At 33.8% G+C, this 15,195-nt stretch overlaps 1 protein-coding gene across 1 annotated transcript in view; it reads right to left on the reverse strand.

Annotated features, from left to right (window-relative positions):
• LOC134256047 (neuroglobin-like) overlaps positions 1 to 2,686 on the reverse strand; it is a 39,208-nt gene extending 36,522 nt beyond the window's left edge. Inside the window, exon 1 of the mRNA XM_062738636.1 lies at positions 1,954 to 2,686. Within this exon, the coding sequence (XP_062594620.1) occupies positions 1,954 to 2,147 (194 nt within the window). The 5' untranslated portion in view covers positions 2,148 to 2,686. The remainder of the gene's footprint in view (positions 1 to 1,953) is intronic.
• Positions 2,687 to 15,195: the final 12,509 nt, after the last annotated feature.

Here is a 15,195-nt window from a genome sequence, read left to right on the forward strand (position 1 = left end):
AAAGTAAAAAATAGATTATTTAAACAATACAATAACTTTCCAAGACAAAACTTAAATTTTATAAAGCATTAGTTTTAAGTCAGCAAGGAAAAGAATTCAATCCTGCATTTCTCATTTATAATTATTACCCAATTAACCTCTTGACATTCACTCTCTCTTACAAAATATATAATTACACTACCATTAAATATGGGAAAAAATAAGAAAAAAATAAAATATGCAAAAATGATCCATTCCAGGATTCGAACCCATTCTCTGGTAAAAATACTAGTTGAAAGCCCACCAGCATATCCACCAGACCATTTCGGACACGATAGATCGAGGGTTATTTAATGTTCACATTTTTCATTTCGTTTGGAGAATAATTTTTATTTAATTTTTGCGATTTTCAAAAATGTGCCTCTTTGAAACAAAAATCGGAAATGACAGTTTTGAAGAAAATTCATGCCTCTTTGTGTATTTATCAAAATTATTCTGTTTCGAGTAGGCACTTTTTCAAAACAGTGGGGATTCCCTATTTAAAAAACGGAAAATCTGACATATTTTGCCGTGAGACTAATTTTCACATGATTTAATGACAAATTGGAAGTCAATACGCAGCTTCCAAATACTGATTCTCGTTGTGCTTCATATATTGTTGCATTTGAAAAAAATTAATATGAGTTTCTGCAACATAAAAATTATTCTTTTAATCTGCTACACATTTAGGGAAAATAACAAAAGAACTGCAACACCTTCTTTACATCTTAGTTATAGAATTCTGTATGTTATTTTTATAGTTTAAAAAAAGAGGTTTATAAAAGTGTAACTTTTTATTACATGTAAGTATGATAACATCATTCCTCTATAAAGATTATTGAAAATTTGACTTTTATTTAATTAAGCCGAGACGAGAGAAGTTGAACATTTGTGTGTGTGTGTGCTTCATTTCATGCAGGGAAGGTCTTTTATCCGATAGTTATATTTACCACATTCAGACAAGCTAAATCAGATGGAGAATTTTGTTTCTTGATGATTGCTCTATATGTAAAGGTGTATGGGTTGTGCCTTTCCCTATCTCTTATTTTTCGCATTTTCGTCCGTCCAATAAAACAGAAAAGATGTACTTCGAATTTTCAATATAATATTCCCACACAAATATTAACGCTCTTTCAATTCAAGTTCGAGAAAACACACATTATAACGATCTAAAAGGATCGGGAAATGATTCGTGAAAAATAAATATTTAATGGTTGTTCTACGAAAAGTGAAAAGAGATAGATCAGTGAAAATCCCAATTCATAAAACGATCTTACTCTGAACATTAGGTTCGCTGATCATGCGATCCATTTTTAACGCAGATTTTGGTATTGGTTTCTCAGTCAAGTCATTATGCAGTATGTGTAAAAAAAACTTGTCGCAGATGCATTTTTATTGTTCTGTTATTATCTTAAACTTTCCAATAATCTCCCGGGGATCAGCATAAAGTTCAAATTTGTACTTGAACGTATTTATGGCATCACGTAATGCGTGCTCAATCGTAATTAAATGATGCACATGTATAATTATAAATCTCGCATTGCGAACACATCAGTTTGATGTAAATCAAAGGAAACAGTTATCTAAGAAAAAAAATCCAAGGGCACAATTTTACATGTATCAAACATGTTCAATTATTGTAAAGTTGTTTATAATTAAAAATTTTGAAAATTTCCATGGGCACAATTTTTCTAACGAACAGCTTTACGTGTATCAAACATGTAAAGTTATTAATCAAAATAAAATTTTAGTTATCAAATTAATTTGCTTATACGTCAAGTTTAAAAATTGACAAAATGCCTCTTTTATTATACCGACTGAACTTTGCATTGAGCCATATAATTCCAAACCAATTTGTAGCTCTATTTAAATATTCCCAATAGACTCTAAAAAAGATAAGACCATTTTTTTAACGTTGAGTATTTTAAGACGTACCTAATAAACATCTCCACACCTGTTTCTTCGATCTTGCGCTTAATGCCTTTCCAAGATTGTTTGAGTTTAAAAGCTTCTCTGGCGTCGATTGGAAGCCGTGGATCTACCTGAGGGACGGAGCTTTTATCCTCCAATTTGTCAAAATTCTCTTTGGTTTCCACATCTTTCTCAACTTTTGTTTGTCGACACCCCATTTTCACGATTAGTTATAAATCCATTTAAAATGAAGTTAAATGAGCCATCCAATGAGCATTTTCCCGGAAATTTGAACCATTGCGCGGACAAATATAACAGATGAGAAAATGCCTGCTGCTACGTGTATCAAACACCGTTGGTAGTAATCAGAAAACATCTACATTTCTTCATGGAGATCACATTTAGATCAGTAAACCTGAAAACATCAACCAGATGATTATCTGCTCTCCGATGGCTCTATTTCTTTTGTGATAAGTTTTACTGAACGTCTTCCTTCAGACCCTTTTTTGATGGTCTTCAAAAATATATACCTTGCAAAATGGTAGTTATTTCCTATTCCACTACTTACAACGGCTTTAACAAATACGGGGAAAGTTGGCAAGTGATCCAACTAGTTTGTAGAATCCAGGTTGAAGCTTGTGAAATCAATCTATCGATTGCCTCTTCCGACCTAGTCATTCAGTAATGTTTGTTTTCTGTGGGCTGCGGCTCTCCCCTACACCAATTACACCTAGAAGTCGTGTAATTGCTTCCAGGGCTACTGTTCCCTCAACAGAATGTAAAAAAATTTGTATGACTCAATTATTTCTTACAATAGAAAAAAAGTATTTAAACAACAAAGGATCAATATACATAATTATTTGATAAAGTTGAGGCGAGTGGGTCAGTTTATTTCTTTCAGCAGAGAGCGTTCATATGTCTTGTGCATCACCGTTAGACGAAATAAATTGAATGTAATACAATGTCGATTCAATTATGTCAATCTTGGATCGCTTTTGTTAATATGTGACAATACGCTGACCATCTCCACTAGTTCTCTTGAGCCAATGATTGCTTTGGCGGTCTAGATTCTACATCAGACTGATAAAAGGATGCCGGCTAACTTATTACATTTCGAATCTGACCTTGAACTCTAGAATTACCGGTATGTTCATAAAAATACAGACCTTTCTCTCTTTCAAATATATACATATATTTATAGATATGTATATATAAATGTTGTTTGAGGAAACCTTGAACAGTTTTGATTTAACTTTGATAAAATTTCAAGTAGTTCCGAGTATTTTCACAAGTCTGAAATAAGCTTTATCAAAGTTTGGAATCTTTCAAACGTGCTTTGTACAAAGTTATCATCTATTTCCTTCCGCAATTGGTAAGTTAGTTCGTAATAATTTTAGAAAGTACACTAAATAACAACTTTTAAATATCCTCTATACTGATACCTGACCCTTTAAACCGAGGTCCCTTGTCGCGGAATGTGCTGACATGAAAAATATCCCCCCTGTTCAATGGCCTTGAGTGCAGAGTATAGGACTACATTTGCAGCTCTCCAAACCCGGACTCCACAGAAAATCGAGAGGTCGGATCAGGTGATTATGAGGAGTAAGCATCCTCTCTATCATACCTGCCGTTAGCCTTTAACAAATAAGCCAAAATACGACGGCAAGTGGTGGCGTCTCCATGCAGTGAAAAATTCTCGAGAGGGACGTTAAACAAGAATCAGTTAACCAATATACTGTTACCTATTACATATTTTAAAAGTTTTACAAAAACAGTACTGATTCTCTAAAGCACATTCCTATATATTGTTTTGAAATATGTTATTAGCAAGGGTTTTCCGTTAGTCACCATATCGGGGGTTAACATGCCAAGATTCCTTCGCATTTACATCAATTTAAGGGGGCCGACTATAGTTTTATTGTGTGAAAACTACAATAGCGAAACTCTTCATTTTTATACCATATATAACTTACATTAACTTCAGTGTACATGCAAAGTTTGGGGGAAATCTACCGTCCAGGTATTTTTGAGGGACCGTCTCAAAATACAGGTACATTTACTATAGGATTATATGGGAAAATGCCAATTTTTAGCACTTTAAAGAAAATTATACAAATACTACAATAGACATTTTATTCAAACTATAATATTTGATGAGTAATACTATATTATACAATATATGTAAGAAACACAAAATTCTACCGTCTTGTTACCAGAGGGAGCATCTCAAAATGCAAAATATTAGCAAATTTTACTATTTTTATAGAGTATTACAAAATATGACGTACACAATGGATTCACATGAAAACATGATAAAAATATTGGAGATATTCTCAAATTTCTATGTTTTAAATTTCAAGAGCGTATGTTTATTACTTTTTCCTTAATAATATTTTTATTACTCTTTTCTTTAAGAGCTACAGATTATCATAACGTCAAAAACACACTGCAACGACGTCAACCTACCTATCAATTGCAGAATCGGTTAAAAAATCAGCTATATCAAATTGTAATTACATTTTTACACCTATAATTTCTTAATTTTGTTTAATTTTAATAATTAAGCAAAAAAAGTTGCATTAAAACAGTAAATACGCTTCATTTTTCTATGATGCGCGAAATATTGCGCAATGGAAACTATAGTCGGCCCCCTTAAACTCGTCATATTTAGCATTAAAGCTGAACATGTTTCGTAAAAGGAATTTGTCCTCCCTATTTTAATATTCACTGACAGTATCAGAGAGTTCCTATATAAGCCGCTCACATATTCACTGTGCATTGTAATCAGTCGGTCGCATGAAACACAGCACTCGGTAGCGTAAAAAAATACTTCTACGGCAGGAGAGACAGATACCAAAGAAACTGACAACAGTTGTATGAATACTACAGTATACAAAAAACACAAGTACATGGTCAACGGCAAATAAATGTAAACAAAGACAAACCAGTACGAGCACTTGTCGCCATTCCTCGCCGATACCTTTGAAAATAAAGCAGTCAGGCGTAACGAATGCGGCATATATACCCCGATGCCGATATCATATATAGTATAATTGAATATGGCATATGTATATTTACGGGTCGTTTTCAGCTTAAATGTGTATATAGATAGCACTTTTTTTTTCTGACGAATGCGAGTTTGCTGGAGCCTCCTTTAATTCAATATTAATAATATTTTTTAATTGCATCGCCAGACCCTCTACTATCATTCCAATAGCAGCGTGTCACTTGGTAAGATCAAGCGTGCAAAAGTTCCATATGTTGATCACCATATTTCGCATTGATTGGATGCTTGATTCGAAAGAAATGAATGCGACTTTGCATATAAAGAAGAGAATGCAGCAGTACATTAATAAGATTGACCAATCGTATTTAAGATTGTTTACGAGGACGACAATTGTAATGGGCAACAACACGTGGTCAGTTAAAGTCATTGTTGGCTTCTCTGTTTATATGCAAGTAGTCTTCTTTTCATTGAAATCAAACATCCAATCAATAAGAAATATTGTGATCGACGTGTTAAATTTTAATTCTCCATAAAGTGACACGCTGTTATTGGAATGATAGTAACTCTGTCACTTTCGGAAACTCTGCGCTGTTTGAAAACGAAACAAATAATAATAATTACACTCGTGAAATACTAGTAAGTTATATCAAGGATTCTTTGAGAAGTATACTGTACATAAGGCCAAAGTCAATCTTTTACATCAAAATAGGCTATAACTTACATACTTTATTATTTTGACTTCATTTTTAGATATTAAGTACTCATATAGCCTAACTCAAAATTGCAATGGAAATGGGGTGTTTGGTGTCAGTGTTCATCTTACTGAGCAGCTGCTCAGTTAAGTTGACCTTTTTTGCACTTAAATTGTAACTCTGATTAATCACTTTATCTTTATCCTGTATTATTATTAGATGTTTTTATGAAAATAATTATAATTTTATTTTACATAAAATAATCTGATTATTTTCTTCCATTGAACAAATCAATGCAAATTAATGCACGTAAATTATTATGTGACTCTTTTGCACTAAAATGTTTCATATTTGGGGTATAAAAAAGCAAAACTCTTTGACAATTGCTTCACGTATATATATACGTAAGAAACCAGAACTCCCAAAAATTAGTTATTTATCACTGATAGGGTGATATGCAATCAATTTTGATTTTCCAGTACATATTTGTCTAAAGATGCAACGTTATCCTCTGAAGAAAGCAAGTGTCGAGCTATTCATCTGGAAAAAGAGCACCAAATCCCCGTATTTTTACATCATTTCCTGGTTAAACAAGATAAAGTAGAGTACTAGATGGGTAGGCTTTACCTGATTGGCTAAACTCAGGTATGTAAATATTTTCATTTTGAAGCGAAATATTAATGTTTGAAATAAATGATGGAATGAGGAAATATTCTAGAAAGTATAGAAATACCAGGGGATAAATGAAGGAGTGGGGTTGATTTTAGAAGTAGAGTGCCATTAACTGCCGATCACGGTAAGTTGTAAATATCTGCAATTTGACCTATAATCGCCACGGCACGGTATGTATTTTTCAGTGTTTTTAAATACTATAGTAGCGCTTAGAATGAAGTTTCAAATGATACCAGGGATTTGTTGGAAAGAGAAATAGTAAAGTACTGGCAACAGATTTGTATAGAGTTCTTCGGGAAAATAATTGGTACTCTTTTCCCATCTTCGTCCACATAGGCGAAGTCCGATAACTCATTCAAAAAAAAAAAATCCCACATATGTAACTTGAATTTAGATTTGGGCCTTTGAGTTACATGTATTTCATTTATACTAGCATTATCTGTAGACAAGGATAGACTGCTGTCTTTTTCGGACTCACAAAGTTCAGATTCTTCCCTGCCCATTTGTTTTGATACCGGGAACAAAACAATATTACAGACGACAAAAATACGTCATAACAAAGTATGTCTGTGCATACAAATAGTAAGAGGGATAACTCTAATTTGTGCATGGGAAGGCGCTGGTTTAAGCACTTAAAATTTAACCGTCATTTTTGTGTCGCCTGGCCTGTGGAGCAGAGCGGCACTAAGGGATCACTGTACCCGGTGTCTGGCTGGCCGTCCGTCTGTCACACCTTGTATCTCAGAACTGTAAGAGATGTGGACTTGATATTTTGCACATTTATTATAATTAAGCTTGACACTATGACATCTGTAAATTGCCATGGTTACCGACATCGTGACCCTTTACCGACTTTACTAAAAAGTTCAAAGTGTCAATATACCGCAGTTTTACACTATATCTGGATGTTTTTAAGCATGTATTAAGTATCATTATAGATTTTCAGTTTTTTGCATGAAATACTGTATATGCTAGAAGTGTAGTAACTGACCACTCTAGGATTCAGTTACATCTTTAAAGAAGCTAAAAGGAGGACGACATATGCGTTCTTTGGGACACTCTAGTTTTCGAATACTTTTTGATAAATTTGGAAGAATTTTACAATCAACTAAAATTTTTGGTCTTCTTCTTTTTGTTTAATTGCCCCAGCAGTATATGATTCCATGCCATGATGCATGGCGCCAAGGTTGGGGAGCCACGGATTCACCAAACTGACAAAGAGAGGAATTTAAGGACAATATAGTGTATACACTGTAGTACATATATATATAGAATATATAAAATTTATGAAATCCTTTGATGTACATTATAGTCATACTTTCAAGATGACAAATATTTCCCAGAAACGAGTTGGGTGTTAACATCTCCGTGATATATAATAATTCTGATAAAATGACTTTCACTTTATCATGTATATGAACATGTTACACATGGCACTATTATAAGTAAACTACTATTAATAATATGAACACTATAAATTTGACCAGGACAATTTTTCAATGAAAAAAAAGCTAACAAATCCTTTCACACCACATTCATACAATATGTATATGTATCGACAGATAAGTTATCAAAAAAAATGGATAGCATAATGATTTTAAACAAGTACATAGTTATTTTAAACACGTACAAGTACAATTTTAACGATGGTTTCAATATCGAATTGTTCATTTTAAGCACCAATTTTATTTAAAGAAAATAGGAATTGTAAATTCTGATCTCTGTACTTTTTGTGGTATGCATCCTGAATCTATTGCCCACTTGTTTTGGGAATGTTTATATGTTGATATACCATGGAATAAAGTTGTAGAATGGATAAACGATAAAACTGACCAGAACATTGAAATAAACCTAATAGATGTTATACTTGGGAGAGATGGTAAATATCATATTATACTGAACCTTTTAATATGTCTAGTAAAAAGACACTATTATGTATAAGAAAAGACTTTGAAAGACACTACCAACCATGATGGAGCTAAAAAAAACAACCTATATTTGAAAAGAGATGGGGTATTTTTTCCCCACTGTTCTCTAATGGTTAAAATTTTTGGTCTTCTTAGTCATAAGTTCTTTTGTAAAACGGGCACAGATTCTTATTTGGGATCTGGACGAGCCTAGAAAATAAAATCTTTGAAAAAAATTGAAAGGTGAGAACCAGAAGTCTCTTGTTAAGTCCCTTGTTGTAGCAAGATTACAACAGAACTACGACTGTAGGAGAAGCTTTAATAAGACTATGACTGTAGGAGAAGCTTTAAATAAAAGTTTACAAGTTTTTTTTTTACAATAGTTTTCAATTTTAGTCACCATGCATCATTTATCCAATTCAAAAACCAATAAAACAACTATGTATCTCAGTGTAGTCTACTTGCATGCCACATTATATTATAAGCAGACTAAAACTGTATAAGGAGTAGTAGTTTTAAAGTATTTCACAGAAAATTCTATTTCTAGTACCCACGGCAACACTGTTCATGGAAATCAAAAACCGATAAATAGAGTTGTTTATATTAGTGTAGTCTACTTGTGTGCCAATTTATATTGAAATCAGACCAACACTGTAGGAGTAGCATTTCGAAAGTATTGCACAGAAAATTCTAATTTTAGTTACCAAGGCAACATCGTTTATCGAAATCAAAAACCGATAAAAAGATTAATGTGTCTTAGTGCAGTAATATAGTAATTCGGATTTTTTCCGTAACTAATTTGTCTTTTACGTTTTTCGAAACACTTCCTATATTTGTTATGTGTTCGGGTTGTTCATTGGTTGAATAATTGCCTCCTTTTTGATTTTGTCCAATCATTGAGTCCGTTTATGTAACGATCGAGATAATGCCTAACAATGTCCGGACTTGTGGTGCAGCGAGAACAATCAGATGTTCAGGCAATTGATAAGGGTCTTCGCAATTGCTGGAAGTGGGAATGGTTGGAAAAGATCGTCAATAACGAGCCGATCTCAAAATATATCCGTAAATTAAACTTGAAAGGCACTGCTTTATGCCAGCTCTGCAACAAACATATCAGTTACTAGTATGCGGGTAGGGGATGGAGAAGTTTGGAACAACATAAAAATCTTAAGAAATAGATAACATCAGTGTTACCCATTGTTATTTATTTCTCCAAAGGATAATTTTAAGAAGACATTTTTCATGTTTATTTTTAACATTCAAAATTTAACTATGTGAACTAAAATTCAGTTTTCAGGGGGGGGGGGGGTGTTTGAATGTTAAAATAGCCATTTTCGGCCGGGGGCCAAAGGCCCTCTGGACCCCCCTGATCAGGGGCGCTGCCCCTTGAAGCGTCGCTGGGGGAGGACCCCCAGACCCCCTTCAGCCTTTTTTCTTTTTCTTTGGAATCATGTCTGCTGAGTATTTAATATAATGTGGCATGCTAGTAGACAGTCTGTCTACTAGCATGCCACATTATATTATATTCAGACTAAAACAGTATAAGAAGTAGCATTTTTAAAAGTATTTCACAAAATTTCTATTTTTAGTAACCACAGCAACACCGTTCATCGAAATCAAAAGCTGATATACAGAGTTATGTATCCTAGTGTAGTCTACTTGTGTGCCAACTTATACGGAAAGCAGACTAGAACTGTGGGAGGAGTAGCATTTCTAAAGAATTGCACAGAAAATTCTATTTTTAGTAACCAAGGCAATACCGTTCATCGAAATCAACAACCGATAAAATGATTTTTTTTTCGTAATAGAGTCTACTTGTGTGCCTAGTTATATTGAAATCAGACTAAAACTGGAGGAGGAGTAGCATTTTGAAAATTAGTTTACAGACAGATGGCTAGACAGACGGACGGAGGACAACTTACTGTCGCATAAGCTCTTCTGGTCTCTGACCGTAGAGCTAAAAAGGAACCAGAATTAGTAACCAGCCTTAATTCATTTTTTCATGAAGCGTCGAAACCGACACGTCCTGAATCGTAAAGGGATATTTGGAATAAACAGAAAAATAATGTTTTATTCCCCAGATATTTCACACTTGGAATTGTTTCATTTTCCAAACTTTACTAAACATCTTTCAGAAACAAGAAACAAGTCCAGGAAATCATAGGATCTGCCATTTTCCAGTAAACGAAGACTCGTACTAAAAAATGTGCTCTTAAACAATTAGGAATTGGAAATAAATGTTTCAGACATTATTTCACCTGAAATGAAGGATATGGAAATAACGAGCAGTATTTAATAATCAAAGTCCATAAAACAACACAAAAACGGAGCAGAGCAAACACGGACCTCTAACACATCAGAGGTGGGATCAGGTGCTATGGAGGATTGAGCATCCTCTGCTGATCGGTCACACCCGCCGTGTGCTCGTTGTCATAATCAGGAAATAACGGGAAAAATCCGTCGTCAATTGAGTGTATAAATAATGGGACTAACAATTAGTATGAAAAACGCCAGTCAGCATTTGACTTAATGATAAATGTTGAGTTGAAGGCCACAGAAAGTGTTTTCTTCTTTTCACGCATAAGAATATGCACAAATTTGCATCATATGATCACAAAAATAGGTCTGCTCATAACGGAGCGCAATGGTTCCCATGGGAATTCCAATAGATTGTTGGAAGACCTGGTCTTCAAAAACCACATAGATATTGTTAATCGGAGTCTCAAGCATCTTTTTGATGTCAACTTCAGAGTGCTTGTGTGTGCAAACAGAATGTGTTTTAACAAAATAATTTTGCAAATGACAAATGACCAGGTAAGTAAATTTACGAGTTCCATTTTTTATTGAAAAAGCAGCTGTCAATGATATCAAAAAACCTGGACTTTAATTTATCGTGGGGAATGGTTGTGTATAAAGTTAAAAAGTCGTACGTTTTTAAGCTGTTGATTTTCGTAAAATCTTGCGATTTCAAATTGTCCAAAAGTTTTTGAGAATTTTTGAGTATGCACATCTGATTCACGCCACTTCTTGAATATATTGCTGAACATGAGAAAATATTTAAAGAAACACCATGACGCACAAAGGGAAAATTGACAAACGCAGATTTTTTGCATGACCCAAGAAACCTAAAAGTATTAGGTTTCAAAATATTACAGGTATCAGAACCTAAAAAAATCTATTTTTATGGAGAAAAAAAAGTAAGATAATTTCAGTATGTCCCATAACAAAAATACAAATGTACTGCGTTTACTTCTTCCTCCCTATTGTACGCGTGTGCAGAAAAGTTGAATAAGTCACCGTGGTCTCAAGTACCCAGGAATGAATGTAAGTAGACCAAAGATGTTGATGCAATCTTTTTAAAAAGTTGTTTGAACATATTTTTCATGCTCCAGTTGAATGTTGTTTACAAGTTTGAGCTAAAAATTAAAGTGGCGTGACCTTGACAAACACGAAAATAACGAAACGGTAGATACAACCTTTGCTTTTCCGGGGCTTATATTGTGCAGTCATTCTTTGCTTTACAGGGCAGTTTAATTGTCGTATCTTCGCTCGACTCATGGTTTTCATGTCTTTCTCTGTATGCTGCAGATATCTTGAAACAAACATGTGATTTTGACTCATTGTGTAACTTTAAGGGAAATAAAAAAGATAAAATCATTGAAAAGCGTTTCTTTCCGAGCACCGGTGACATTATTTATTGAACATCCCTCGTAGAACGTGATTATTACGGCGGTGTTTGAAGAAAGTGTTCGAGATGTATTCTTCATGCTCCGTTATGAGATCTATTTTTGTATTCATATGAAGATGAATTTGTGCAAAATCTTATGCTTGAAAAGAAGAAAACATTTGCTGTGGCATTACGTATTGTCAATAAACAATGGTAATTTCCATTCCTACAATGTATGTCGATACGATATATCCTGGTGAGCTTGAGATAAAAGATACCACAGAGTCTGACACTTCTGTTTCATACTTGGATATTTTACTTGAAAAAGACGTCAATGGTAAAAGTAATCTAACAACCAAGCTCTATGATAAACATGATGACTTTAACTTTTGTATTGTCAACTTTCCTTACTTATGCAACAATATAATACTTTCATCACTTGCATACGGAGTTTATATATCTCAGTTGATTCGATATGCAAGAGCATGCTCTACGTATGAACAATTTCTAAAACTAGCTAAATTATTGAAAAACAAGTTGATGAAACAGGAATATCAGCAGGTTCGTTTAAAGTCATCATTTCGTAAGTTCTATGGTCGATACAATGACCTTGTCAGCAAATACAATTTATCATTAAGTCAAATGCTGACTGACGTTTTTCATACTAATTGTTAGTCCATTGTTTATACACTGAATTAACGACGGATTTTTCTGTTATTTCCCGATCATGACAAGGAGCACACGGCGGGTGTGACCGGGCGGCAGGGGATGCTATCTCCTCCATGGTACCTGATCCCACTGATGTTTTGGAGATCCGTGTTTGCTCTGCTCCTGTTTTGTATTGTTTTGTAGACTTTGAAATTGAACACTATTCGTTATCTCCATATCCTTAATACGCAATAAATGTTCCTGTAAGATTGATTTTGTGTTATTGTCCAAATTTATCCGGATTCATTTATTTTTGCAATTTTATCAGAATAGGAATTTTCAATTATGACGTGTGAACCCGCCATGTTTGCACGATTTTTCGATGTATACCAAAAGCTGTTTTGATTTTGAGCTGTTTTACCTGATATTTTTCTACGAGTTGGAAAATAATCACGGTAATTACCTTTTTTTTTTTGGTTGTCTGAATGCAGTGTTAACTTCATATCTTTTTGTATACTGTATTTTTGGAGTAAATAACGGTTATATTCAGTTTGAGCATAGGATGTAACTTAGCATTCTCACAGGGTAAATTTTTATTGTCATTTATAAATTTCTATTCACTGAAATTATTCAACACTATCATGCATTACTAGTTTATGACATAAAGTATTTGTAATATTTGTACTCGGTATTATCAATCAGTTGAATAGTGCATCATTTTGATCAGCCACATTTATATAATGTACAGCATTGTAAGTTCTGTTTATTTTGTTTGTTGTAGTCAATCTTTTCCCTTTCCTCTACGATTTCCTTTACCAATGTTGATGGAAATAAATGATGGGAAACGAAAGTGACAGTTATTTATCAGAAAGTTGAAAGGAGAACAGTTTCATATAATTACAGTTACGAAGTGAAACGCGTGTCCCCTTTGTTGGTAGACTTTACGGGACTTAGTTCTTTTATTGGATTAAAAAGTGTCACTTATTCCGAAATAAAATCTATTGGTCTTATGTGTACACCTATGTTATCATACCGCAATGAAGCGGGGAATTACTTCGATTTTACAGAAAAACTTTTTTGTCGATTTGACAGAAAAACAGAACAACCGATTTTTGAAATTTTTCTCATCAACAGATTCAAATATAACTATTAAAGTGAAAGAAGGAGTTCCTGAGCCACCTATGCATAAAACGCCTAAAAGTGTGTCAGAGACTCAGTTATTTGTGCAGAAAAAGGATATATTTCGAAATTTCACATATCAAACGCTTATAAAACATTCGGTGAATAATTTAAAACAAGAAATTTTGGAGCCTGAGGTCCAAAACGAAAGTGCTTTGGGGCATTTACAAAAATTTGAGAGACAAATTTTGTGTTAATAATACTCCCGAATTTGGAAAGCAATGTTCAAATTGTCATTTTAAATTGGATCATAATTCAAGACAGTGCAGACAAGAGAAATGTATCTCAAGTCAGCAGTGTGGAGATATAAATAAACACCAGAAGAAAAAAGCTCTGATTAAATCAGCAAATGATGTGTTAAAAAACAAGTTTATTCAGAGAATTTGTGTCCCCCGCTGAAGGAAAAAGAGAAGGAAGCTCAGATTGGTGGGATGGGGGGGGGGTCGGGCGATCCCTCCCCCCGATTTTCAAAATTATTAAATTATGAACTGAAGCAAATAATAAAAAGATATGGAAAAAAGATTTGTTTATATATTACAGTAAATATATAATTAGGAATTTCACGTACTTCCTAACCCGTTCAGTAAATACCTGTATTTACTGGCTATTTTAAGAAATACATGTAATCACTGAACGGGTTAGGAAATACCGAAAATTTTAGAGAGTTTTACACGTTTTAACTAAACCATATTGTATTACTTATATCCTTCTAAAAACAACGACTTCATATATAAAAGTATTTAAAAATTGAATTTAGTATGCCAATAGGAGTAAAATATATGGAGATACATTTTAAAAATCATACTTTACATTCATATAAAAAAGAAAAACATACGTGTTAAAAACATTTCGTTTACTTATTGTGACAGACAGACTTTTGTGGCACCTAGAGTTACAAAGTAAATTTGCTTTTAGACATTTACATGTTCTTTTGATGAAGCCACTTTTACATGTACATGTACAGTGTACATTTCGTGAAGCCTTGTCCACCCCCAACAGATTGTAGCCGAGAAGCATTCCTAACAGTAATTTCATTTTGTAATTTATGTCACCAATTATTAATGAATGTACTGATGACGGTAAAAACTGATTCTGAGAAAATGCTCCATGAAGAATGCTATGTTTTGTGCCCAGTTTGAACTGTTCATTAGCCTCGTCCACTTCTAAGATGAGACAAAGAAAATTGCTGAGGTCTCTCTGTCCTCTGTCTACAGCTGGGATGGGTATTGTTACATTATATCATGCACCTGAACGGGGAGTAAAATTCGATTGCTTCTCGTGATCAATTTGTCTGCTTGTTTACACATATTTGAAACACTGGCATGGCGCTCTCTTTGAATGTTCTGTGATCTACAACAAATATGACAACTGTTCTGATAATTGTTATCTGTTGGAAACAGCATTATAGATTGTGCATTCTCGTTCAAATTTCAATAGAAACCCTTCTGTTGTTTCTGTAGGGTCTGTACTAAGATTCGGCTTGGTCTTGTTTGA

Source organism: Saccostrea cucullata, unplaced genomic scaffold, assembly GCF_032062105.1.
Source record: "Saccostrea cucullata isolate Sc308-1 unplaced genomic scaffold, CSIRO_AGI_Scuc_v1 ctg2116, whole genome shotgun sequence".
Taxonomy (NCBI): Eukaryota; Metazoa; Mollusca; class Bivalvia; order Ostreida; family Ostreidae; genus Saccostrea; species Saccostrea cuccullata.